The following is a 27,042-nucleotide window of genomic DNA, read 5'->3' as shown; positions in this document are numbered from 1 at the left end:
TTTTCTGGAACTAAGAGTCTTGGTACCTTTTCAAACATTGAAAAGAAAAACATCTCAAGTTTTTAGACCATCACTTGACATAAATACTGTGTCATTTAAGGACAACAAGATCTATATCAGGATTTTTTTTAAAAGCATTTTTGAAACTTTGTTGGAAATAGCTTGGAAAACATCAGGTTACTACGAATGGACATTCCTGACCTTTCAGGTGGGTGTTTGTTTTTCTCCTTCTATCTTTTGTTGGTAAAGCGGCAACATAAAATAACTTCCTTGTCCATTCTCTGCTTTTGTTTATTCTGAACATTGTATTTTGACATCCCAGTTAGTTGTGTTGAAAAATTCAAGTAACTCCAGCAAGTGATAAGATCTGTAGCTCTGAAGTTAATAAACAAGACTTATGACATACAGCATGGAAGAAATAAGGCAAAGATCAAGCTCTCTTGAAAAAAAAAAGTTCCATTAACTTGCCTGTGTAATTTTACAGGTATTGTGTATATGTGTACATACGTTAAACATACTGTCATACTTGAAACAAACTTTTGCTATGAAAGAAAAAAAAATTAAAAACTTAAAATAACATGAACCCTTCCATGTAAGCATGGTGGTAGGGTACTTTAGAACAAAAAGAATTGGGTGTCAATCAAAAAGAACAGATTAGTTCTGTTTCCTTGACAAATATTGGATAAAGTAATTTGCCTTCCACTCTTTATCTGTAAAACGGTGTTCCCTACTGTAGAAAGCAGATGAGGAGCACAGACATTTAGGGTTTGTGTTCTTCCCTCTCTCCCTAATTACACAAACACACACACACACACACACACACACACACACACCATAGAGATGAAGACAGTTGGTCCCATAGAACTCTGAGAGGAAGTCAGCTGCTGTTCAAGATAAAGACTGGGGCATAAGAGTGGCAGAGGGTCTCAAGTCAAGCAAAGAGAAACCATGAGGATCCTCCTGCCTGTGGCTCTGCTGGCCACCACCATTGCGATTGCTCCCGTCCACTTCGACAGGTAAAGCCCACCACGCTGCATTCCAGTCTATAGTTCCTTAGCTAGCATTCAGGGTTCTGGTCTTGCCTGCCACGAAGCCACGTCTGCGTTGCCACCTGACCGCTCTCTCTCAAACCTAACAGTGACGATTCTTCATTTGAAACTCTTCACTGAGAAGCAGCCTCGTATAGGAAGACTTGCTCTTCAGCGCTAAATGTTCCAAACCCAGCTCTGCTCTAGTGCTGTGGCCTTTGGCAGTTACTAAGAGATTCCAAGGGAATGTTGCTCCAGGGCTCACATTTTCATCTTTTGCTTTCTTGAAGGGAGAAGGTGGTCCGTGTGAAGCCCCAGGATGAAAACCAAGTGAGCATCATGAAGAATTTGGCCAAAGACAATGAGGTAAGAAAGAGAGTCATTGCACCTTTTTTTTCTGTTTTTTTAAAATCCTTCTTTTCTATTCATTTTTAATGCGCTCGGTGCTACCAAAGATTCCAACATAATGGCAGGTGCTATCTGGGTAATTCAGGGATGTTTTTGTTTTCATGGAATACCACTTGCCTTGTCCCCAAAAAGCTTTGCAAACAGCACCTTTTTCCAGTAAAATTGTAAAATAAGGAGCAGTTCAGGGCCTCTTTCCCTCCCTGCCAGTGCCTGGTACTCCCTACTCTCCCTACTCCCAGTCTGATCTCCTTTGGTGGCAAAATTTCCATTAAACTATAAATTGATAATGTTAGAGTACTGGCTGAAATCAAGATGTGACCCTTTCCAAGAGAAGGTGCACTTTATTTTATTTTTTTTTATTTTTTTTATTTTTTTTTAGAGACTGAAAATTAGATCATGCCTTCAAAATCTAACAGGCGAACATCATCATTCTAGCAGTTTCTTGCTGCTCTGTATCCAAGGCACCCTGGGCCAGCCATCTTCCATCTGACATCTCAAATTCTTCAGCAGATCTGCAATGCCAGGGCCCTAATTTGAGCCATTTAAAACAGAATAACTAAAGTTCAAGGATGATAAATAAAATAGATAAGAAAACCTCAGATTTAAACCCAGAACTAAAACTGGGGTTGACTCTAGTCAACAAAAACTGTCATCTCCACATCAGATCAATCAAAAATTCCACCTATTCTAGTGGCCAAATACTCCCCACATACATACTTTCCTCTCCATTCCACTACCCCGTCCATGTCCATCCTACCTCTTAGTGGGACAATTTTAATTATCCCTTAGCTAGCATTCAGGGTTCTGGTCTTGACTCCTACAAAGCCAAGTTTGCACTGCACCCTAACAATGGCGTTTCTTCATTTGAAACTCTTCATTGAGAGGCTGCCTTGTATGGGGAAAACATGCTCTTCAGAGCCAGATTCTTTGGTTCAAATTCCAGCTCTGGGCTAGTTCTGTGGCCTTAGGCAGCTACTCAGCCTTGCAGCTTAATTTCCTTACCTGAGAAGGCTAATCATCATCCTATCTGTTCTGTAAGGTCTTTATCAAGACTAAGTAAGTTTTAGAAAGCACTGAGAAGCCGGCCTGGCCATGATAATCACCATAGAAGCATTTTTCTCTATTTTTTCTCTTGATATTGCTGTGGTATTCAAAGTTGTAGATGAACACAATACCTTTATTTTATTTGTTTTTTATTTTTATGTGGTGCTGGGGACGGAACCCAGTGCCCCATGCATGCTAGGCAAGCGCTCTACCACTGAGACACAATCTGGGTCCCTCAAAGTTCTTTATGATCTATCAAACTGCTGCCCTCTTTAGTCTCTTGCTTGTCCACCCTTTTTCTAGTCCTTCAGAAAAATATAGATATCAAAACTTTACCCAGCTGGTATACTTTTTCTCAAGAGCAATGTGTTTCCTCTTCTCCTGGCTGAGTCTTACTGATTCTTTGAGGGGACGGCTCCGCTGAAACCTCCTACAAGAAATCCTCTCCGTACATCAATTCTCATGACCCAGTCGGGATTGTTCCTTCTGCTCCTGGGATACCTGGCTCCTCCTCTGGCAATGGTTAATATGTTGGAAACATGCAGAATGGATCTGTCTCCCACTGAACCTCTTGCTTCTTCAATAATGGCATCCAGCTCTGTGCCTGGGATTTAAAAATAATTATAAAGTTCACTGAGCTCTAGACTCTTACTCCATATTGCTTTGCCAGGAGAGATTTGATGGCCCTCCTAATTGACTTTAAATCAACTATATCTCTCATATGTCTAACTCATGCTGTCACCTTTTGATCAAAATAAGCAGACATGTTGATTGGTTCACAACAGCCTCATATGGTCCTGTAATGGACTGACCTAGAGCTATAGTGGAATTCAATTGAGAGACAGCCACCATCTTGGTGAGACAGATGGAGATGGAGCATTTCCTTCTCATCTCCCAGGCTAGGAACTTGTACTTCCTTTGGATTCACCATGGAGTATGATTTTTGAAGAGCCACAAGAATTGAAATTTTCTCAGAGTTATTTTAACCTATCCTTTTGGGTCCATTCACCAAATCCAATATTCTCACATACAAAAAGATAGAAAGAAGGAAATCAGCACTTATAAATTCCTGTATGTCCCAGACTTTGTATCATTTCAACATACTCACAACACTCCCCAGGGAGCTCTGTTGGCCCCATTTTTCAGGGGAGAGGACTGAAATGTAGGATTTCTGTAACATTCCCAAGAAAGTATAGCTAAAGAATGACAGAACTGGGAGATTCTGCCTCCTTGTTGTATGTAAAGCTTCCAGAAATTTCAGGGTTTATAGGCACATCTGGCTTTGATACCTAACTAGGGGAAGAAAAATAGAGATTTTTCATGTAAGTATCCAATTACAGCCATATGCTATGGCCAAATCAATTATGCAACTATCCTATTCAACTCCAAAATGATAGAAGCAAAGAGATTAACCAAAAGAGCTTCCTATTCTTTTTGCATGGGTAGATACAATATCCTGAAACAGTAACGTGTACATACAATTTCTTTCCCACCCCTTAACATTCAACAGTTCTTAAACATGTTTGCAAAAATCTCATTAGCTTATTAAAAGAAGAATCCATACCTTAGTCACTCTGAACCCCAAATTTCTTTTATGGTCATCTCTTAATGAATACATGCTGGGTGGGCAAATAAGCAATGTGACTAACAGTACACTCATCTCTGCAGCTTGACTTCTGGTATCCAGATGCCATCGACCATGTAGCTGCTAACATGACAGTGGATTTCCGAGTTAGTGGGAAAGAATTCCAATCCATCCAGTCTGCCTTGGATCGAAACAGAATGCACTATGAGTAAGTCCTTTGCAAATATTCAAATGTGTTAGATACTCAAAGCTTCAAAAGAGTTGAAATTTTAAGGAAAGTATTACAATGGAGCTAGTTTTAAATTGGACCTCCCCAAAAAACAAGCTCATAAAATAAAGTTCACGGTTACTTCCAAACAGACTAAGGAAGCTGCTTGTGGAGAGGATACAATCTTTGGCAGCTCACCTTCCAACTTGAATTTGCTGTCATCTGCAAGAATGACAATTACCTACATCTGCCATTTCTAAAACCAGCACCTTATAAGCACAGGGCCCAGGAAATCAGGCCTAGACCATTTAGACACATTATACCACAATGTGTCCTCAGCCCAGGGTTCACAAACTGCACATCAACCATGTGCTTGGATTCAAATTCTCCTGATACATATAAGGAAACTAAGAAAAAAAAAGTGTTCATCTAGAAATTCAAATCAGAGATATGGTCATGTAAAATAATATAATAAATAAATAACTCTTTATAAGAGAAATTATTCCTTAAAGAAAACCAAAGCAAAGCAGGAGAATAAAGCTTATATCAAAGACAAGAGGCTCTCAAATAGCCAAAGATGCAGAAATGAGTCATTCTGGCCCCACAGAGAAATAAGAGGAAATTAGAATTTATCGAGCAATAACCATGGGCCATGCACAGTCTGGACCCTGGGGCCATGAACAAGAAAGGAACCAGGCAGTGAACGTCACAAATCAATGCATAATTTAACAAAGTGTGTTTTTAGGCTTTCAAACATTCAGCAGTTTGACGTACTGAGAGGTCCCATTTTAACTTCCTCCGGCCTTATCAGCCCAGGATCCTCCCTTACTGAGATTCACTGCCCAAAACTGCTAAGCACGAGCTCTTTCTTTCTTTTCCAACTTGCTATTTTATGCCTTCACCTAATTCAGGGCTTTAGTTCAAAAGACCTTCTTCTTCTGGCTGAGATAAAGAAACTCTATTGATGACAGTGAGGTCACATGGCTGAGAGGGATCTACAGCTGCCCATCATGATTTGGTTATATTTATGACAATGCACAATATCACAAATAAATATAGATGCTATTAAAACTAAGGGAAGACATACATAAGAAAAGACAAAAAGTGTTCTTTTTCACAGTTTTAAAATAGCAGGCGATTATCCGTGATGGTTATTGATCACTGTTTTTGTTTTCACTATTCCTTCAAGAGGAGTGTGATAGAAATATAGAAGCTAATGAATTGAAACCAGCATTTAATCATTTTTAATTAACATATCAAAGTATGCTTTCTATGTTTTTTAAGTGACACCATTAAAATTGGAAATAGACACTTTGGAGCTAGACCTCCAAGATTCCAGAAATTCCTATTGCATTCTAGACTTTACCTGCTTAGCGAGGTTGAGAGGAAGTCTTGACTCCACCCTGGGTAACCCTGGGCTGCTGTCTCTCCATCACTTCATGGTAGGCCTCTCGCTGGGTGCCTGGGTCACTACCCTCCTCACTTTACCTCCTTAACACCTGATGTGGATTCCCAGGGTCAATCCATCTTTACACAGTACCCAGCCCAGCTCAAATAAAGTAGTGCTCTAGTCAAATTTTATATAAGTCGGCTCAAACAGCGGGGTAAAAACTGAGAAATTCTTAACATGTACTATCAGAAAAAGGATAAGTTATACTCCATTTATGTGTGATGTGTCAAAATGCATTCTACTGTCACATCTAAGGAATGTGAACAAATTTTAGAAAGATACTTCTTTTAAAAAGATACTTTATCATCAGATAAAAAAAATAAGATTTTCTGTTCTTCTTAGCATTTTTTTTGTTATTTTTTTAGTTGTGGACACAACCTTTGTTTTATTTTATTTTTATGTGGTGCTGAGGTTTGAACTCAGTGCCTCACATGTGCTAGGCAATTGCTCCACCACTGAGCTACACTCCTCCCACAGCATTCTTATAAAAGAGACAAAAAGCAAGTTGCTCCACTTAGGTGTGAATGCTGAAGTAAATACACAAAGACAGCTAGGTGGGTGGACATTGCTCTCCAGCTTATCAAACCCCCCCTCCTCGCCACCCCCCATCCTCTCTACCTCTCCCAGCCTAACCCTCAGACCCTTTGGAATCTAATCTGCATCCTCGAAAAGAGTGTGTTTTTCTCTTTGTTTTATGCCAAGATTTTTTTTTTTTTTTTGCTGTCTACATCAAGAAGCAAAGGGTTAATCTACCTATAAAAATTAGTTTTATCTAATTAAGACATGATTTCTAGAAATTGGCCCAAATTAGCCACAGTTGTGGGAAAGCCACATAATTAGATAGTTATCTTCCTCAAAAATATAAATATGTAAAGTGATCTGTGCAGACAAGAACTATTTAAAATCTTGTCTCAAAGTACTAATTATATAGATAATTTTATTTGCATATTAATTATATGTGTTACTTGGTGTCAGTCAGTAACAGAAGAGGGTTCTAAGAACAGAAACATCTGGTTGGACTCAGGCACTGGGCTGAATAAAACCATATTAAGAGGCTGGTTTGACACAATGATTTACTTAGACACCCTTCATTAGACAGTGCATATAAACCACTATTTAGTTTAAAGCATCTGTGTGTAATATTTTTTTAATTTTCAGAAAATTAAATTACTAAGCCAGATCTGATTTTAAAGTAGCATGCTTACTTCCTTTTTATTTACACTTTTACAAAGTCATAAAAGGCCAAGTCCAAAAGCTAAATAATATACATATACACACAGACCCAAACAGACTGGCGAACAAATGTTGGACAGAAAGCACATCCATTGGACTGCGCCTCGGGACAGGCACCATGTTTAGATGAAGCAGTTAAAAATCCTAGTGTTTCTACTAATTTTTTACATGTAGGTAGTTGTTCTTTAATATATGGTCTTTTCTGTGGTCAAAAGTCAAAATTAGAAAAGTTGTTAATGAAAGATAATTTAGAAAAAACACTATTAATATAAAAATAAAACTCAAATGGTAAGACCACAGGAGATTATATGGGAAATGTAAATGACATATAGCCCAAACTGAAAGAGTGCTAATTACCTAATAATGCTCAGCCAGACCCAAGTTCATATTCCAAGTACATACATGGTCCTATCAAATAAGTGAATCATCCTAATGATTTATCTACTATGTCTTTCCATTCATTTTTTTTTTCTGTTTCACTTTTGCATAATATTTGCCCAAGAGCAGAGCATGTATGTAAGGCCTCCTCCAAACGCTGAAGAGGTATTGGTGGAAGTAAAATCCTCAAAATGTAATAGGTAGAAAACGGATTCTGAAGCAGGGCTGTCTGTGCCATTCAAACCAGAGGTATTTAACACTACAATTTATCTACTTCTCCCCACCTCATTTACCTCGTTCATAAAATGGGGATCATGAAACCTATTTCAGAGGGCTTTCACAAAGATTGACAGGGACCATAAAATCCTTCTATGACTGGCTCCTTCTATTAATGCAGGTAGAGATAAGATCACTTATGCAGGGACTTATATGAGCGTGTGCAACACACACATGCACCACATACACACCACCCACAACACGCACACAGGGAGACAGGGGATAACTAGAGGCTCACACCAGATGTTGGCTTCCCTTCTGGTGAATAAATCAGTGCCTTAAAATTTATTATCCAACACATGGTATGCCTCAGATGTTTGGGAAATCCGTATCTGTAAGCGCGGAGTTTGATGCCTGGTAACCCAATGAGGGAGCTACCAAATCGGATTTTGAGGAAACCTAAACCCATACTTTTTGAGCACCTCCTGTCTTGTGGGCATCAGGGGAGTCCAGACCAGCTGTACAAGACACCCTAACATTGGCTCTGCCTCATGAAGCACCTTCTCCACTGCGCACGTGCACACACATACACATACACACACACACACACACACACACACACACACACACACCAGGGCCCATAGCAGTTGCCCACACACCCCCCCCACAGTCCTCCAGACCTACTCTGATACTCTCTAAAAGCAGCTTTAAAATGGTCAAAGGATTCATCTTGCTTCTTCTCCAAACCTCTTACCTGCCCCCTGACCTTGGAGGACAGACCTCCACAGGGTTGGTTGACTGGGCACACCCTGCACAGGCCTCTGAAGTCGGAGGAGAACCCAGATCTGCTGCACAGAGGTTCCAGCTAGGGCAGTGACGTCAGAAGTCAGGTTCAAAGCCAGACTCCTGTATTTCCATAGCTGTGACAATTCTGGAAACAGACTTGACCTCCAGAAAGATGGGAGTGACAATGGAATTCAATGACCATTGTTGACACCGTTGACATGAAAAAATGTAAATGCAGAGCTGAGCAGAGTTCCCAGTACATAAAAAAGACTCAGTAAACTAATCAGTCACTAGGATTATTAAGTCCTCAGTGATAAGTATGGATCCTGTCACCTACATTTAAGAATTTTTTTAAACAAAATAAGCCAATGTTGGAATACTAAAATAATATCTGGGAGAGGAATTTGGTTTCATCTACTTAAGCCTGGCTGCCGGATAGTGGAAGGGCTCGTGAAAACAACATCTGGCCCTAGTTCCTCATTTCCAGCCTTAGGCTTAATTTCCAGTCCCTATCAGCAACAATCTGGCGCCATTCCGAAGTCCTCAGGCAGCTGCATTTGTGGGAAGGTCGTATGTTAGCTCACATGATTTTCTGTTTTGCTGCTGTTCTCACAAGAGCTAAATTGATATGTGTAAGTCTAAAAAATATTCTTAGAGACAAGCTTTCTTGTGACTAATTAATACTGCCTTGTGTTATGAATCAGCCTCTGGGATCACAACATTTCTCTCTCACCTAATTCCTCCACTTCAATTATGCAAGTGGAGCACAAGCTATGTACCCTCTTCATAGCTTAAAGCAACTAATTATATCTGTAGTGACCCCCCAAAATAGAATGTCAAACCTCCTCCAGCTTCAGGTGAGCTTTAGTGCAACATGCCCCACCTGGGTCCAGGATTGTGGTCAACACATGTACTGCCTCAGAAATCCCAGATTCATAAGTCAAAAGCAAAGCACACACAGTTAGAGATAATGTGCATAATAATGTGCTTGTCAGTGCTGTTAATGGGAATCAATATTCATGAGCAGTACTTGGTCCCATGTGCTAAATAAACTCTAATTAGGAATAGACCGCATTTGTGTTCCGCATCAGAACCCAGATCCGTCAGTCAATCTGCAAGAAGAAACTAGGCAGAGAGCCGCTCTGCAGTGTCACAGGCTATTACAAGAAACTGAAGAAATCAAAGAGTCAGACAACCGCATACCATCAACTCTGGGTTAAAGATGTGCTCATTCTGGAAAGTGGTTGTCAATTTTTTGACTCGGCCCCACTATTTTGAGGCTCCCTAGAAACCTGGGGCAGGCCAAGCACTTCTCAGATTTCTCTTCTTTCTGTCCTCATCACAGTCCTGGGTGGTCTTTTGTGGTGTACTTATATAAAAGTAGGAAACTGAAGGTCAGAGAAATTCTTAAAGATCCCTTTAAGCATCAAGTAGCAGAACTGTGGCTGGAACGCTGACCACAGTTCTCCGCTTCCTCAACTAGATAAATGACTAGATGACTAAATTACCGGAGCAAATGCTAAAAAATTAAATGTAGCTTCCTGCATCCAGGACTCGCTGCTAACAAAAGAACAGGACACATGCATTTCATTACCAAAAGCAGGGCAATAGCTGTATTTATATGGAATCAGCGAGAAGTGAGATAATCCTAATAAGGAAATTGTTGGACACATACAACCTCAAAAATTCTTTTTTAACCCGGGTGCAGTGGCACACATCTGTAATCCCAGTAGCTTGGGAGTCTGAGGCAGAAGGATGGTGAATTCAAAGCCAGCCTCAGCAACTTAACAAGTCACTTAGCAACTCAGCAAGACCCTATCTCTAAATAAAATACTGAAAAAGGGCTGGGGATGTGGCTCAGTAGTTAAGTGACCCTGAGTTCAATCTCTGGTACCAAAAAAAAAAAAAAAAACCTTTTTAAAAAATATTTTCTTTAAAATATTTCCATCATGATACATAGTTCTCTATACTGTAAGATAGAGTATTTTGAATATAGTTTACCTTGTCTGGTTAAAGAATTATAATTGTAAATGTGAATTCTCATGCTGTTGTAAGAAAGTGACATCTTTAAGAGATATAGAAACTGCCAAAGTGTGTGGGGTCATTTGGACAGAATCAAGGGACCACTCTTGTGTTCACTAAATCCTTCTGTTATAGGTGGTTTTAGTCTCCTTTTCTTCTGTGGTCTATTATCTACTGATATCAGCGTGCTTGCTCTCAGCAAATCATTTTCCCAGATCCAGTAATTCACTGTAGGCTAAATAAAGCTTCTTAGAACTATGTGTAAAAGAAGAGTACCGAGGCTCTTGGGAGGGCGTTTGTAAACCTCCTGTGATTGCAACATAATATTCAAAATCTCAAGGAATATAGTCATAGTCTTCAATGCAACCTTACCTCAATGGATAATAATAAATATATCATATAAATAGATATTACCATATTAATCTTGAGTGGTATATACTACGTGGTAAAAGCATACTATAGCATACTATGTGGTAAAAGAAGTTTTCCTGCTGGAACAGTGAAAAAGGCATGCCCTTTCTCATTACCGTTATTTTTATTGTTGAAAGAGTTTAGCCAATGCAATAAAACAAGGGGGGAAAAAGGAATAGTAATTGGAAAAAATAGAAATTATAATTATTTTCAGAAAAAATAACTGCACAGAAAACCCTGAAGATACAACTAAATTTTTTAAAAAGTAAAAAGACATTTTTAAGCCAATAAAGTAGCTAACAGGTATTAGCAAAGCAATTTATGTTTTTAAGTATGAATAATAACCAACTCAAAAATGCATTCAGGAATAATACACTCATAAGACTAATTTTAAAATATATGAGTAAGCAATCAAAATATACAATTTTTTACTCAGGAAACAAAAAATATATATATTAGGGTCTGATATTAATAATAAAATTCTTCTCAAATTTATTTACAATTTGATAATAAATTCTATCAAAAATTTATTTTTCTGATGATTCTAGTATTTTCCAAAATTATTCTAACAAAACATTTATTAAAGGCAAAACTATTGAAAAGAAGAACAAGGAAACCCTTTATCCAATATTAAATCATACTATATTTACATATGGCTCATTATTACGTAAGAGCTGGAGAACAGAATCATGGATCTAAATAAAATATCCCAAAATGGACAAAACACATAAAAATATGCATGGATATCATGAAGGTGATATTTTTGAAATATAAATCTTGAAGTCAAGTATTTCGGGTCCAAATTCCCAACTAACTCCAACACATCCAAATTGCGAGTATGTAACTTTCTAAGCAATAATTTCCCTATCTATAAGATGTGATAATATTGACAAGATTAAATAAAATCAAGTATATAAAGCAGCAACTGACTCCTATTAAACAGATGCATGTCTGAGTCCCAGAGGAAATGTAAGGTAGACAGTTGGTGTTTGTCTGGAGTTGATGGGAGGGGTCAGACCTGCAGATTCAAGCACAGCTGAACATCCGGAAACCCTTAGAGGGGAGGGCTTCCATGAGAGGAGGCTATAAGACTCAGCAAGAGATGAAAAACAGAAGGTGGAGGTGTAAGCCTCTGACCTCCCATGTTAGCCTCCTAGGGATTTTGCCTGCCTCTTTTTTCAGCCCCTCCAAACTGGCGCAGCCATTTAAAAGCTTCACCAGTATAGGAAAGTTGCTTAAACACTTTGTGCCTCAGTTTCCTCATCAGTGAGATGAAGATCATGATCTCATGCAAAGAAGTGTACATAAGGAGGTTAGAGCAATGCTTGGCACCTGGCAAGTGCTATGAACCTGGTTACTAACATCATCATTGTAATTGACATTCAAGTTTCCCCAGCTCTCCCAGTGTGAATTAATAAGGGGTGGTCTGGAGATGTGTGCATAAAACATCCATTGCTACCTGCTCTGTGTGTATGTGAATGCATGGTGCTTTAGAGACGGACAGGGAATAGAGTTACAGGATAATATGAGCCACATTGTGTAATTCTAAATATTTTAGTAGCCATTTAAGAAGTAAAAAGCAATACATATAATTAATTTTAGCAATATATCTTAATTAACCAAATACACCCAAAATATTACTATGTCAACATTTTATCAATATAACACTTATGAGATATTTTCCATAGTTTTTATACTAATTCTTCAAAATCCAGTATATACTTGACATGTGCCCCATTTTAAGTGCTCCATAGCCACCTGTGACTAGAGATTATCATTGAATAGACAGCTCTAGATAAAGAGGGAGATCAGAAGTCAGACACTTGTCAAGAGGAGGTGGCTAGAAAAGAAAATGGGCAAGCTTGATTAAAGATAGAGGAGAAGGAAGAGAACTTTTCTGCCAATAAAAGATAACTATGTTTATCTTTCTCATGATAAAATGTGTATTTTATCACGCCCTATCTAACAGAATCCTGATTGATAATCTACAAGAAGAAATCGAGAAACAGTTTGATGTTAAAGAAGCTGTCCCAGGCAGGCACAGTTATGCCAAATACAATAACTGGGACAAGGTACAGTGCAAAATGCCTATTATTTTTTTTGGGTGGTGGTTGGCAGGGGGTACCCAGGAATTGAACTCAGGGGAACTTGACCACTGAGCCACATCCCCAGCCCGATTTGTTTTGTTTTGTTTTGTTTTTATTTAGAGACAGGGTCTCACTGGGTTGCTTAGCACCCCGCTTTTGCTGAGACTGTCTTTGAACTCGCAATCCTCAAGTCTCAGCGACCCAAGCCACTGGGAGCCCCTGGGATTACAGGCGTGTGCCACCGCACTCAGCCCCATTATGTTTAAAAAGGTGACCTTTAGGTCTGGAATCGTGGCTCAGTGGTAGAGTGCTTGCCTCACATGTGTGGCTTTGATTCTCAGCACTACATATAAATAAAAGAGTAAAATAAAGGTCCATCAACAACTTAAATTTTTTTTTTTTAAAAAAAAGTGACTTTTATCGTTCATTTTCATATAGTTTGCCTTTACTCTAATTCCTCAATACTGATTTTGCTCCTAAGATTGTAGCCTGGACTGAAAAAATGGTGGATAAACATCCTGAAATGGTCTCTCGTATTAAAATCGGATCCACTTTTGAAGATAATCCCCTGTACATTCTCAAGGTAAAAATAATTCAAAAACCACCCCATTCTTATTGTTATTGAAAAACATGAATTTAAATGTTACTTTGCGGCACACCTGGGCCAACTGTGAGACAGCAAAATCTGACCTTCTGAAGAATATCTAAACTCTAGACATCAAATCAAGAATAGACGTTCACAAGTGGTTTTTGATGAAGCCAGGAAAGTACCTGAATAAACTGTCAGAGGCTGCAGAATGGACAAACCCAGACAACACCTCAATCCACAGCTTCCTTATGGGAGTGTGTGATGCTCCTGGTATTTCCACTCCTTTCCACCCACAAAAACTCAATGAAACTGATAAGTGAATGTCTTAAAGAGAAATTTAAGTATCAGACACCAACAGAACCCCAGAACACGAGGCATTCCAACTCATGTTGGCGAGGCATTTCCCTCTGTAACAGGGCTGATCATTGTCACTTGGTACTACTGGACTTCTGCACACTCAAAGGTACCGGTCCCAGAAGCATCCCCTCCATAACCAGAAAGTCCATCTTTACCCTGACCGCCGTTCAGTGTCTCCAACCACCCAAAACATACTTAAACTCTCTTTAAAATGACAGACCATCAAGGATGAGGCCCTGTTCTTCCTCCTCATTCCAAACACAACACAAAATCTTCTCCACTCCTGGTGAAACACTCCCAGTTTATAAAAACAGAAAAACAAAAGGAAACAGAAGTAACTTTATAATCTACATCTCAAACATAGAATGTTAGCAATGGAATAAGAAAAATAATAGATTAAGTTTTTCTTAAATAAAAAAAAAACTAAAAGCAACTCTGACACTAGGAAAATTTTTAAAAAATACAAGGTAACAGCTTGTGAATTACACATAGACATTTAAGGATATGTGCCACAGTCTTCCCTGAGAACTACGTGCAAACACAGCTCCCGTCCACCAACAGGGGAAAGAATTGCCCTGAGGATATGAGTGAGGTTCTGGATGACAGGGGATGGGTGTGTGAGTTCAGGTAAAATAGCATCTCAAGTTCATTTTTCAATAGATTGGGAAAAAAGATGAAAGAAGAAAGGCTATCTTCATGGACTGCGGCATTCATGCACAAGAATGGATCTCCCCAGCATTCTGCCAGTGGTTTGTCTACCAGGTGAGTGCCTAGGGCACACTCACAGTTCCCCTCTGAGGGTCTAGTCGCTGCATTTTACTGAGTAGCGACTCACCCTTTCCAGAGGACAGCAGTTCCAGTCACCTGGAGGAGACTACACTTGGTGCTTCCAGGCTGAAACACTCTAGATTTTATTCATCATCACAGTTTTTATAAACCTGACCTCTTCCTTCAAACTTCTTGAACCCCACCTGAAAGTTTAGGAAACTGAAAGAAACACCTTTATTTTGGTAAAATACAAGGTAACAGCTTGTATTTGGGGCTATAATATGAAAGTTTTCTGTAGTTATTTCCCCTAAATAAGTATGGGAAATCTAAAACCACTCTCTTATTATACCCTTCAGATTTTTTTCTCCAGTAAGCTCAAAATATAGTTCTTTGGTTTCAGTTTAGCTATCTCACTGGCCATGCATGAACTTGATATTTTCATACTTATATTCTCTTCCCAAGTGAAAAAAAGAGCTCATTTTTAAAAGATAAATCCAGTTTTATATGTTTTTTTATTCCGCTTACTCAACTGCTGATATATTCTGACTCTTGCCATCTTTAAACTTTCTCTTTCAAACAACTTCTACACAGAACACATTGACAGAGGTTGTCTGGCCATGAACATATTTACTAGGAAGGAATCTGCCATAGAACTGAGCTCTCCCTGTAACTGTCCCTGCTGAGGACCTAGAATGCCCCCTTGCTCAATCCACAAGGGAACATGCATCATAGCCTTGTACATAACTCCCAAGAGAGGCACCTGGGAGAGTTTTTCCAACAATACTGAGAGAGATCTGTTGTAGCCCAGAAAACCCAGATAATTAGAGAAATTTCAGTCAGATATGAGAAAAATGTTGATTGGTCAATCTCTAAATTCTTGGAATTTTTATTAATAATATTTTTTTTTTGACTGGGGGGTGTAGCTCAGGGGTACAGCATGTGCCAAGCATGCAAAAGGCCCTGGATTCAATCCCCAGCCCTAAAGAAAAAATTTTTTTTCTTTAATCCTATTTGTCACTGTTTTATATATCTTCGCCAATATGTTCATACTCCTGTGCCTACAGACCCGATCTAGATTTACGTAAAGGATAAGTTGTACCACTAAAAGTAAGTTGTACTACAAATTTCCCATTTGGACTTCTGTAAAATGTACCTTAAATACTATATTTGGAATGCTTCAAGTCTGAATAGCTGAGCCTTTGGAGAATTTTCATTTCAATTAATCTCACTAGTCTAAATTGGGCTGTTTTCTGTAATCTACATAGGTCATTTATTTTGTGCAGTTTCTGGGAAAAAAAATGTGTTTGAAATCATTTGACCTTGGGCAAATGACTCAAGGAAAGATAGCTAATACTAGAACCACAACTTTCCTCCTGGTAGCTAAATTTCACACCAGTAACCTAATTTAATTTTTTTTTCCTGCTATTCCTACAGGCAGCAAAAAGTTATGGAAAAAACAAAATTATGACCAAAATCTTGGACCGAATGAATTTTTATGTTCTACCTGTGTTCAACGTGGATGGATATATTTGGTCATGGACACAGGTAGTGCTCTGTTCCCTCTTATGTCTACACATAAATGACATACTGTTCACTGGCTTTCATGTACATTCATTGATGGCTATGCAATAAGTTTAAGGTTTGGGTAGCTAGATAATTCCAATCCAGAAAAGTTTATGTTTTCAATTTCAGATTAAGTCAACTATGACTTCTTGGTTGTATAGATGTCCTTGAAGTATGAAATTTTTGTTGCTAAAGCTAATAGCATGAAAAAATGAAATAAAGCAGTTATTAAAAGGAAGTGCATGATTACATGCTATGCCAAAAGCAGATTCTATCTAGAATAAAAGCTATAGAAAGATTTTAATGAACACATTGATTCCAAAGCTAAAGGCACTCTGGGGTGGAATTGAGATAAAATAATAATTTTTAAATAAATAATTAAAAGGAGATACAGGTATCTGTATATCTATCTTTTAACAGGATATTTTATTGACCTGCCATTGAATAAAAATGATTAACACTGAACTTTCAAACATACAATCACATCAAGTTCTTTTCTGAAAATTATGGTCTAATGGTCACAATTTGACTTGTCTTTTATCCAAATCTACAAATAGTAAAAGATGGAATAAAATTATCATTTAGATTATAGGCAGTTCCAAAGCAACATTGATTATTTTCCAATATTGATAACTAATCAACAGTTTCTAAACTAACTGAATTATTTCATCAAGGCCTAAGGAATGTATTAAAAATCATGTTTTTTAAAATATTAGAAAAAATTTTTAAAAGATAACATTCTTCTAGTCATAAAGGGACTCACATTAACTAGATAATTTCAATTAAAGCTGTAGACACCTACAGAGAGAAAATGAGATGATCAAGTTGAAAAGTCCGAATTGATCTCAGTAACACTTCCACCATTCAATCCCACAGGACCGCATGTGGAAAAAAAATCGTTCCAAGAACCACAACTCCAAGTGTGTGGGCACTGACCTCAACAGGAATTTTAATGTGTCTTGGCATTGTAAGTACTCTTGAGGAAAATCACTTTAGCGTTTAGTCGCTGAACTGAACTGAGCCATGTACTTGTTTCAGTAATAGGAATTCCTGTGCATTAATTTTCTTATCTACTAACCGCAACATAAGCGTCACTGTCACTGCTGTAGAGGGATCAGGAAAGTCTTTCTGTGGGAGGAAGCAGGGAGAAGACTGTCCACCAAGCCACCTCTTACTGAGTAGCTAGCTTGCTTCAAAACCAGGCACTATCCAGAGGTATAAGACTCCAGAGGATCCCTCCACTTCCCCTCCCCTTCTTGCTCTGGTAAAAGTTTAGAAATACCAGTCGTTAAAACCAACAACCAAGTCATTCTTCAAATACTTAGTGGAAAGAAACATCTGGAACAAAAAATTTTAAAACGTAGAAGCTGGATGGAAATAAGGTGATAAGCAGACACAGCTGCATCCGATACAGCATGGGGGGCGGGCACAACTGGGACTTATCACTAGGACTTTCAGGAGAAGTTAAGATTGCTCCAATTTATGTGTTTCTTCTTTGCCTAATTTGCTTAAAAACATCACCTTAGCTTTTAACTCTGTTCTGCCATAATGAATATAATAATCGCAGCAGTGACCGCTGATTGAGAACTTCCTACTGAAATACGGCTGGGGACAGTCAGGCTGAGAGAAGGCAGGTTACAGCAGGCTCCTAGGAGATAGAGCTGGAGTTGAGCTGGAACTAGGGTCTCTCTGGCTCTAGGAACTGGGACACAACTGATGCATTTTCCCATAGCCCAGGGAAAGGAAGAGAAAGTAAACATGGCTGATATTGCAGTGGACCAAGTCGGTTATGATAGGACAAAGTTAGCGTGCCATGACACAGGAGGGACCATGGGACAGGAGACCTTGAGGCAGCCCTGTAAACAGGGAAGACCAAAGAGCTTAAAACATTTTGAGAGCCCACATTAGACAGGCAGCCTGTCTTGATGGAGACTAGATGGTGATCTTGTCCACCCATGTCCCCTGCAGCTTCTCCTAACACCGATGACCCATGTCAGGACACCTATCGGGGCCCTGCTCCAGAGTCGGAGAAAGAGACAAAAGCTGTTGCTGACTTCATTCGAAGCCACCTGAAATCAATCAGGGCCTACATCTCCTTCCATTCCTACTCCCAGATGCTACTGTTTCCCTACGGCTACACGTTAAAGCTGCCTCCCAACCACGAGGACCTGGTAGGTAGAGAACAATCTGTGGTTTATCCGGGGGCACCACCACTGACTTTCAATCTGTTCTTCATTAACTTGGGTTATTCGGAAGGAACTTCACAGTTCAACACCTAGGACACAAACTAATGAAGTTTGCTGGGGATTTGAAATGATGATCTTTAATTTCTCATCTGATAAAAGTATATAGATAATAACATCTTTCAATGTGATTCTAAGGGGAAAAAAAGAAAAGAAAAATAAATGTTTGGCTTCTAGAGCAGAATTCTACCACTATATAGTTCAGTATTTACCGTGGGCCATTCTATAAAACCACACAGCCACAGCCCAATAGCTCTGTTCCCCAGGTACCATATTTAAGGAGATCTGTTGTATTTCTATCCTACCAATCAAATTAGAAATTATATTAACTTTCTATCTAAAGAAAGAACGTCCTGAATGTTGTGAAGCTTTGTCACTAGGAATACTCTCTTTCCTAAAGTGTGATCTCTTGAACCTGTTATTTGTCTTTCCATGAAAGCTGATTTGATCATGTCTGCCTGTGAGTTTCAATGAATCACAGGAACTGACAAGATAAATGGTTGGATAGGTAGATAAATACCTTGAATTGCTATAGAAGAAAGAAATAAAGTTGATAAGGATCAGTGCCCTGGTTCCCTCTGTGGTTAGCAAATATAACACATCCAGTAAAAGATGTGGTTCAAATACTGCCTCATACAGTTCATTTAGAAATAAAAAAGAGGTTTCAATTTTCCTTTTGACCTCAGCCAACTGTATTCAGAACCCTAGCATTATATTTAAGAAAATTATGTTAGGAATAAAAAATATATGTATATGCACAACAGTGGCCGTTTATTTTAAGCAAAAGTTCTTACACAACAAACTAGTTAATCGTTGATCTATTTCTTAGTTATATGTAAAACTTACAGAAATCTTCATTTAGAGTATAAATATGTGAGTGACTATATTCCATTAAAGTTCATTCCAACAATCATTCTTATAACACAAAACACTAATGTTTATTAAAGATCATGATATGCCACTCTGGAGGTGAAACCCTAATTTAACAGAACTGCTTTAAAGATGAGTCAACAACCCTTCCTCCCTGGGCAAAATTAAGTCAGATGAGTGAAGAAAGTCCCATAGCAGTGTGTGTGAGAGAACAAGACTGCATTCTATAAAAGAAAGGGAAGGCAGAGACAGAAGAAAGACAAAAACACAAAATGAGATACAGAGTCACTGTCTATAATTGATTTCACATTTAGAAGTCCTGGTTATGACAACCTACCCGAATGAGAATAAGTCATTTAATCATTTATTTTGATCTTCAAATGCCAAACAACCTTTAAAATTGATTTTTGAATCCCTAGAAAATCAGTGGTATTTACATAGTTCTCTATTATTCCGTTCTAACTTTTCTTTCTCTCCAGGCTAAAGTTGCTAGGATTGGCACTGATGTTCTATCAACTCGATATGAAACCCAGTACATTTATGGCCCAATAGCATCGACAGCTTGTAAGTTTTTCTTATCACTTGCTGTGACATTTTTCCTAACGTTTTTTTTTATAAATATGAAAAAAAATTATCAAACTTATAAATTAGGACTAGGAATCTGAAGTTACTCATTTGAACTCCAATTTTCACAGGAGATTCTGAATTACGTGTGAATCCAAGAGTTAGATTATGCCTGTTTGTAGTGGGGGGGGGTAGATTTTCCTGACACAGACAATATGAACTTGTTTGAATTTTTACAAGGTTATGAGGTTGACAGAAATGATTAAATGAATACAAATTCACAGCTTAATTTAATCCATCCACCTTCCTGTTCTTTTTTTAACTATTTAATTTTAGCCAGACTCTTTCTTCCGTGGCATTATCTCCATGAAAGCATAATCTCTCCCCTAATTCCTGGTGGGAAAATGGGTGCACATTCAGTTTCAGCCATGTTTAACATGGAAAGCCAGTTACTTGCCCCTCCAACCTGCCCTTCTCATCAGGGTCAACTGGTACTTGTATGGTGGAATAGGAAAGTCTACCATGGGATCTAATTCTATTGCTCTTGTTTTATATTCTCAGCACCACCTCTTACTCTTCACTATTTTTATAATTTCATTGTTTTGTGTGTTCTTGAATTGTTAACTTAGAATTCTTAGTCTAGATTATTTTGGTCACGTATTCCATGCATAAGGAATTAGCAAACTTTTTCTTCAAAGGGCCAGTTAGTAGTCTTGGCTTTGCTAGCAGTGTGGCCTTTGCTGCAATTACTCAACTGGAGAATTTAGCTCAGAAGCAGCCACAGATGATAAGTTAACAAATGTGCATGACTATGTTTCCATAGAACCTCATTACCAAAGCAGGAGAATGACCATAATTTTCCAACCCTCATACTATACACTCAGTGCTATCTGTACCAGTTTATGGATATTTTCTTACAGATTAGCCCTGTACTTAGCCTTTGGATTTCATGATCTCAATTAGTCTTCATGAATCCCTATGAAGTGAGCAGTACTATGTACCATTTCTAGAAATTGGCAAATCCACAATTCCAGGCTTTAGCAAAACCAAACCATCTTGACCACTGTGCATATTACTCTGCCATTTGGTTTTTGTAACTGTAATAACAGAGCTTTTTTATTTTCAAGCAACAAAATCAACAACAATTCATTTGATTTTCACCAAAGACCGTTAATTCTGACCCTGGGAAGTGAGATAATTTCTTCTTTATAAAAACTTCTCACTGACCTTAGTTTGGGAAGACTTTAGTAAAGATTTCTTTTTCCTCCAAACCAAGTTCAAGATTTAGCTCTTACTATTTCCAAACTTTACAGAAAATTCCTCCATAAGACTAGTTACAAATCCTGAAGTTTTTAACCAAACTTAATTACTCAGAAGTAAGGACAATACTTTCAATGTCCCCCTCACACTCCTAACACACAGCCCAGAGCAGGGTATGGAACACTGCAGAATTTACTTCCATAATTCACGCAAAGGGAGAGGTACCTGACTTATCCAAAAGCAATGAACATGGGCTGAGACCACAACACTGGACTTGGTGTAGCCTGCATCATTGCCCAGACCAATGGTAGCCAACTTCTTTAACATGAAGATGGTTTTTTAAACTTTCAAACATTTCATGGGCATCACAACCACCACCAAACACATTTATACTCATATTGTATTTTGAGAATCTGTGGATCAAAAAAATAAACACACATATATGGAATCCTTGTCATAAAGTCACCTGGCTATAACTTAAATAGCTTACAACCTTTCTATAGCTTACAACCATTTCCTTTACCCAAGCTAGGTGTATAAATATGGCAAATAATGATCTGTGTTCTCAATAATTGCTGTGGAATTTTAAACTACGAGAGTCATCACATATCATTTGTAGAGTTTAATTGTTGGAAGTTCCTTTGCTAGAATTGGAAAAATGACCAAAAAAAAAAAGAAAAACAGACAAGTCCTGTACCTAAAGAGCATTCATCAGCAATCACCTATCAAATAGTCATTGCTAAAGGGCTGAAGCAAAAGTGACACACATGAACCCCTCATCCAAAAAGATCCTGCTACTTCAAAGCCTATGCTGGGTATCATTGCACATGCAGATGAACGACAAAAAAATAAATAAATAAAACACAGGTGATATATACCCAGCTCCATGAGTAGAAAGAAAGTGAGTGAGATAAAGAACAAGAGAGACTGGCACATCAGTTTAAGTGGCTGCCTACAAAGTAGAAACTGAGAAAGAGGAGGGCTAGGTAAGGCTCCCAGGGATCAGGTAAGAGCCACTCCTCTGAGCAGGGAAGACATGCAGATGTTCCTGGGGGCAAGGAACAGGGCTTCCAAATAGTAGCCAAGTTTGCAAAAGGCAATTAAAGCATCAAAGGATTATCTGTGTGCATGTGTGCGCACGTGAAAGAGCTCTGGAGTCGGACATGGCATGGTGTCACCATTCCATCACAATCTCTCAGTAAACAAGAATTCTCAGGAGGCCTACCTAAAGCCTGGCATCTTTGAGCTTTGGGGGACAGGGGAGAGTGAAGACATAGTACCTGCTCTCAACGAAGTACCCTCCTGCCTGGAAGGAGCAGGCAGACAAGGGAGCAATGGCTCTGTGCCATCCTGTGTCCCTTTCAAAATGGGAGGATGGGGTCAAGAGGGATTGCTATCCTATACACCTGTGTAAAAGTGTCTTTTTAAAATTTATTATATTACACTAAAACAGTTTTCTCAGAAATTCAGATTTGGAAAGAATTGCCTCTTTCCTATAAGGCTGAAGCAGCTCAATAGATGTCCAAAATTTCTAGGAGTAACTGCTTTAATAAAGCATCTAATTGAATGTTAATCAAACATTCATGAGAAAGCAGAGAGTAGCAAAGCAGTTGACTTGGTAAGAATAGGAAATGAAAACACCTCGTGATTGAAGTTTAGTTATTCCAGTGTCCTGATTGTCACTTAACAAGTCTCAGGATTTCGAAAACATCCACCTCTTGCCAGTATTTTCCTCTCTGATTTGATGAGGGCAGAAGAGGAGGACTTTGTAGACATGTTTCAAACCCAAAGCATGGAGAGCTCTCTGGCCCTCAGAAGAAAAGAAATATTTGAACCTAAGAAGCAAATATATCACAGAAGTTAAAATGGCAAATGTTAGAACCCAGGGGGCAACTGAAGAAATGATGTAGTCCATGGTCCTCAAGCCTGACTTCCCATTAGAATCATCAGGGAGCTTTTAAATTGCTTGGGGGACCCAGAGAATCTGATTCCACCCATCTGGGGTGAAGCCTAGGCATTTGCATTTTTTTTAAGCTACACAAAACAATTCTAAGATGAAAGTAGGGTCAGGAAACACTGATCTAGGCTCAACCCTCCTTTAGAGTCTAAGAAACTGAATTATAGTAAGATTCCATCACTTCAGGGCAGAAGAAGAACAAAAATGAGCATTTCAGACAAGAGTGAAAATGTTATACCACCTATTCAGCCCCATAACATCCATATTTAGATGGACCCATGTGTAAATAATGATGTTAAAAGATTGTGAAATGTCTGCATTGATATTAACATCATATCCAATCCTCCACCATCTTAGAAATAACTACATACAGTCCTTAGTGAGCACAAATAGTTATTTGAATTAATAGGAACCAGCTAGCTTGCATCATTGGTAACATCTACCTGGGAGTCACATCATGAATTACAAAGCTGATTCCAAAGTACCCTTCTTGCTGCTTTCTCCACGTACCAAATGCTAAATGTGCTCCTCCTTCTCAGCCAGCGCTCCTTTCCATATTATATGCCATGCTACATTTTAAAAACAAGAAAGTTGAAACTCATAGACTAGGACACCCAATCTCTACTTCCTAAGAGACATTCAAACTGAGATGACATTGTGGGGCACCAGAAGGGCAGAAAAAAATATTTTAATTTACACTCATATATTTCTGACTTCAGCTTTCACTTAAAATAGAATTTTCACTTAATTTTGCTATGTCAATGCAGGTCATCATATATAATGCATTTCAATAATACTTGGCAAAATTTTACAATTTTCTAGAAAATTCCGTTTCAAGTAGGCAATGGACACAGCACACATTAAGGCACCAACATCATTCTATATGGATTCCTTTGCTTGGTACAGTTTCATTTTTATTTGTTTTGACTGCATTTACAGTAAGTCCCTTGTTCCTAGTGTGTCCTTTGAAAGGAATAGGAAGCGATTTGTTTCCAAAAGTTGAGATGTTAAGAATGTATTGTTAATGTGTTAAGAATAAATTATCTTCTATAACTAATAGAAGACTTGATTGGCTATAGATTGGCACAAGGGAAGTAGTAAAACACAGTGATTAACAGCATGAACTCTGAAGACACACAGCCTGGTTTGAATCCTGATTCAAGCATCTATCAACTACGTCTTTCAGAAAGTTCCTTAATCCCTCTGTGCCTAAATTCCTCTTCTACAAAGTGGTACTTACATAATAAGTTAGGATAGGAATTAATTAAAATGATTTAACCATGCATAAAGCACTTAGAAGGGTGCCTGATATTTAGAGAAGTGATAGTTATTATATTTTATAAATATATGCTATAACTTAATGAGTACACATGGAGCTAAATAAAAGACTATCATGTTCAGCAAATTACATTCTAGAATAATATATTCTTATGAGCAAAAAGCTTTCAATATTGCCTTTATTATATGCTTTAATATAGTTCTTGTTTTGTAAATTTGTCTAGAAGATGCACAAAGTGGCATCGTAAAAGAAATGTATTATACTCTATAACATCACACAATTATGAAAAATCACAAATTACATATATTCTCAGTCACCACTGTTAATCTTAATGAGAAATTTCACATAAAGCAAAGCTCTGGAAATGGAATAGCCATATCCTCTCACCCTTTGAAATCACAGCAGTTCAATCAACTGCAAATGGAGAACTGGCACAGCTAAAATCTGGCCAAGTTCATTGCACACTCTGAATTGCTACACCAGACACAATACCTCTTGACCTTACTTTCTTTCCTACTGAACTCTTTTTGTGCTTTCTTCCTAATGGATTTAAACCCAACTAGCTAAAAATACCAGCCTTCCAGAATCCTGGACATACTTCTCAGATCACTGCTCCATGATTCCCAGGGGCAGTGACTTCCTGGGCCCTTTTCCTGTCATTCCTCAGCCCCCTTAAAGCTTTGCACTTGCCTGGTTCTCCTTCACTTTCTCCTCTTTCTTCGCTGTCTCTGGTGACCACCTCTAAAATAGATGTTCTGACAAACAGGGCACAATGCACAGGTTTTTCCCAAGATTCTCCCTCCAGGTCCCTCCTCTTCCTTCTGACCCTTTCTCACCAGGAATCGATCTCCATCCCTTCAGGGCATCATCCCCCATTTGCCACCTGAAGGCACCAGGTGACCCATCGCCATTGACAAGCATGGTGTGAAATGTCATCTCCTCACCAAGCACCCTGTTTCTTCTTACAAATCTCTATATGCCATTGTTCCTTTCCGGGTTTACTTGCATATAGACTGGGACCTTGACATCTCTCCCCTAATCTGTAACTTCCTGAAGAATTTTGTGGGATAAAAGAGTCACAGAATTGGATCAAGTACTTTATACCACCCACCCTCTCTAAGGCCAAGTACCATGAGTTGGACACATTAAACGCTCAATAAATATTTATTGGCTGACTTGAGAGCCAACTCTCTCTGCCCACCAAATATTCCTTTTCTCTTTCTTTCCTCTTCACAGTTTTGAAATCCTACCTTCCAAACCCACACAGCTAAAATATCAGTTAAGCTTGTTACCTGTCCTAGAACATAATTTTACATTCAAAAATACATTTTACTACATAAAGTTAAATATACCTAAATGCATTACAATATGTGTATATACTTATATTTATTATGTAACCTCTATGCGTGTGAGATATATATAAAACATCTAGATGTACGTGTTTTCGATATTCTACCAAATAATAAATCTTTCATAAAATTAAACCTAACATGGGAAAATTAATTATACAGTAAGCCTGACATGGGAAGTTTGAAATAAGGAATTAAATACCTATTTAAAAAAAAAAAACAAATTTAAGCCTTCCTGGCCTTTTGACTATAAAATGGTTCACCCTAATAACGTGGATATCGAGAGATTAAGCTCTTACAGAGCTTGTGTGTGAAGTTTCTTGGTGGCTTTCAACCACCAGTGACTCACAGTGGATTTCCTCAGCTGCTTGTATTTGTTCAGAACACTGCTGACAGCAGCCAAGTGTACCCAGAAAATAAAGTCAATTTAGTACTGACCCAAACAAAATGTGACTTTCTAAAAGCAGCACATATCTAAACTGTGTAGTGAATTACAAACTCACGATTATGTTTTACCATGCACTCTGTACTATTCAGACCACGACTCTCATTCTTTACTGCAGTTAACTGTACACATAATTATTTTTTATTGCTAATTTTACACCAGTGATTTCCATTTCAAGAAAAAAAAGCGTTAGCGTTTGACTCTAATTAAATATTTACTGCTTATGTTTTGCAGACCCGACATCAGGTTCGTCTTTAGACTGGGCTTACAATCTGGGCATCAAACACACATTTGCCTTTGAGCTACGTGATAAAGGCAGATTTGGTTTCCTCCTTCCAGAATCCCGGATAAAGTCAACCTGTAAAGAGACTATGCTGGCTGTCAAGTTTATTGCCAAGTACATCCTCAGGCATACTTCCTAAACAACTGCTCTCAGTTTAGAAAACACTAGATAATCTGTGTGTGTATGTGTGTGTGTGTGTGCACACTCATGTTCTTTTGTCAGAAAATCACTCTTAGCTATGCCTAGATGCAGATTCACATCACCTGAGTCCATCTTTATTCACCCAAATCCTGCATTATTTCTTTTTGCTTTTATTGGCTCCCAGTAGCACCTTAATAAAATAGCTTTAACTGAAACTATCTAATCATCTTTCTTTGCTTTAAGGGAAGCGTGAATCAGAAAAGAGTATGATTTTGAGTATTTTTTAAAAGTAATATACAGTGAAACACAGAAAAGAAATGAAAACCTTCCCCAGAATCTGATTGTTACGGTGTGGCTTCATCATTTCATGTGCTAATAAGATTAAAATGAAATGCATTCTAATGCTTTAAAAATGCTGTTTTTGATAGACTGTTCTCTGCATTTCTCCAATAGCATTAATAGTCAAGATTAATGTTTCTTATTCAGCCTGTTAATAAGAAAGAATATCTTCATTTTTC

The 27,042-nt window shown here is 38.2% G+C and overlaps 1 protein-coding gene across 1 annotated transcript; it reads left to right on the top strand.

Moving 5' to 3' along the window:
- Nucleotides 1–940: 940 nt before the first annotated feature.
- Cpa3 (carboxypeptidase A3) lies at nt 941–26,817 on the top strand. Its single transcript, XM_076868166.2, has 11 exons — nt 941–1,016; nt 1,319–1,394; nt 4,149–4,273; nt 12,739–12,841; nt 13,338–13,439; nt 14,463–14,564; nt 16,005–16,115; nt 17,010–17,100; nt 18,102–18,304; nt 19,726–19,810; nt 26,335–26,817. Exons 1-11 carry the CDS (start codon nt 949–951, stop codon nt 26,520–26,522), a joined length of 1,254 nt encoding a protein of 417 aa, XP_076724281.2. The 5' UTR covers nt 941–948; the 3' UTR covers nt 26,523–26,817.
- The last annotated feature ends 225 nt before the right edge of the window (nt 26,818–27,042 follow it).

The sequence above is a fragment of the Callospermophilus lateralis genome, chromosome 10 (assembly GCF_048772815.1).
Source record: "Callospermophilus lateralis isolate mCalLat2 chromosome 10, mCalLat2.hap1, whole genome shotgun sequence".
NCBI lineage: Eukaryota > Metazoa > Chordata > Mammalia > Rodentia > Sciuridae > Callospermophilus > Callospermophilus lateralis.
The sequence above is the reverse complement of the archived record's forward strand: the minus strand, read 5'-3'. Positions and strand labels throughout refer to the sequence as shown.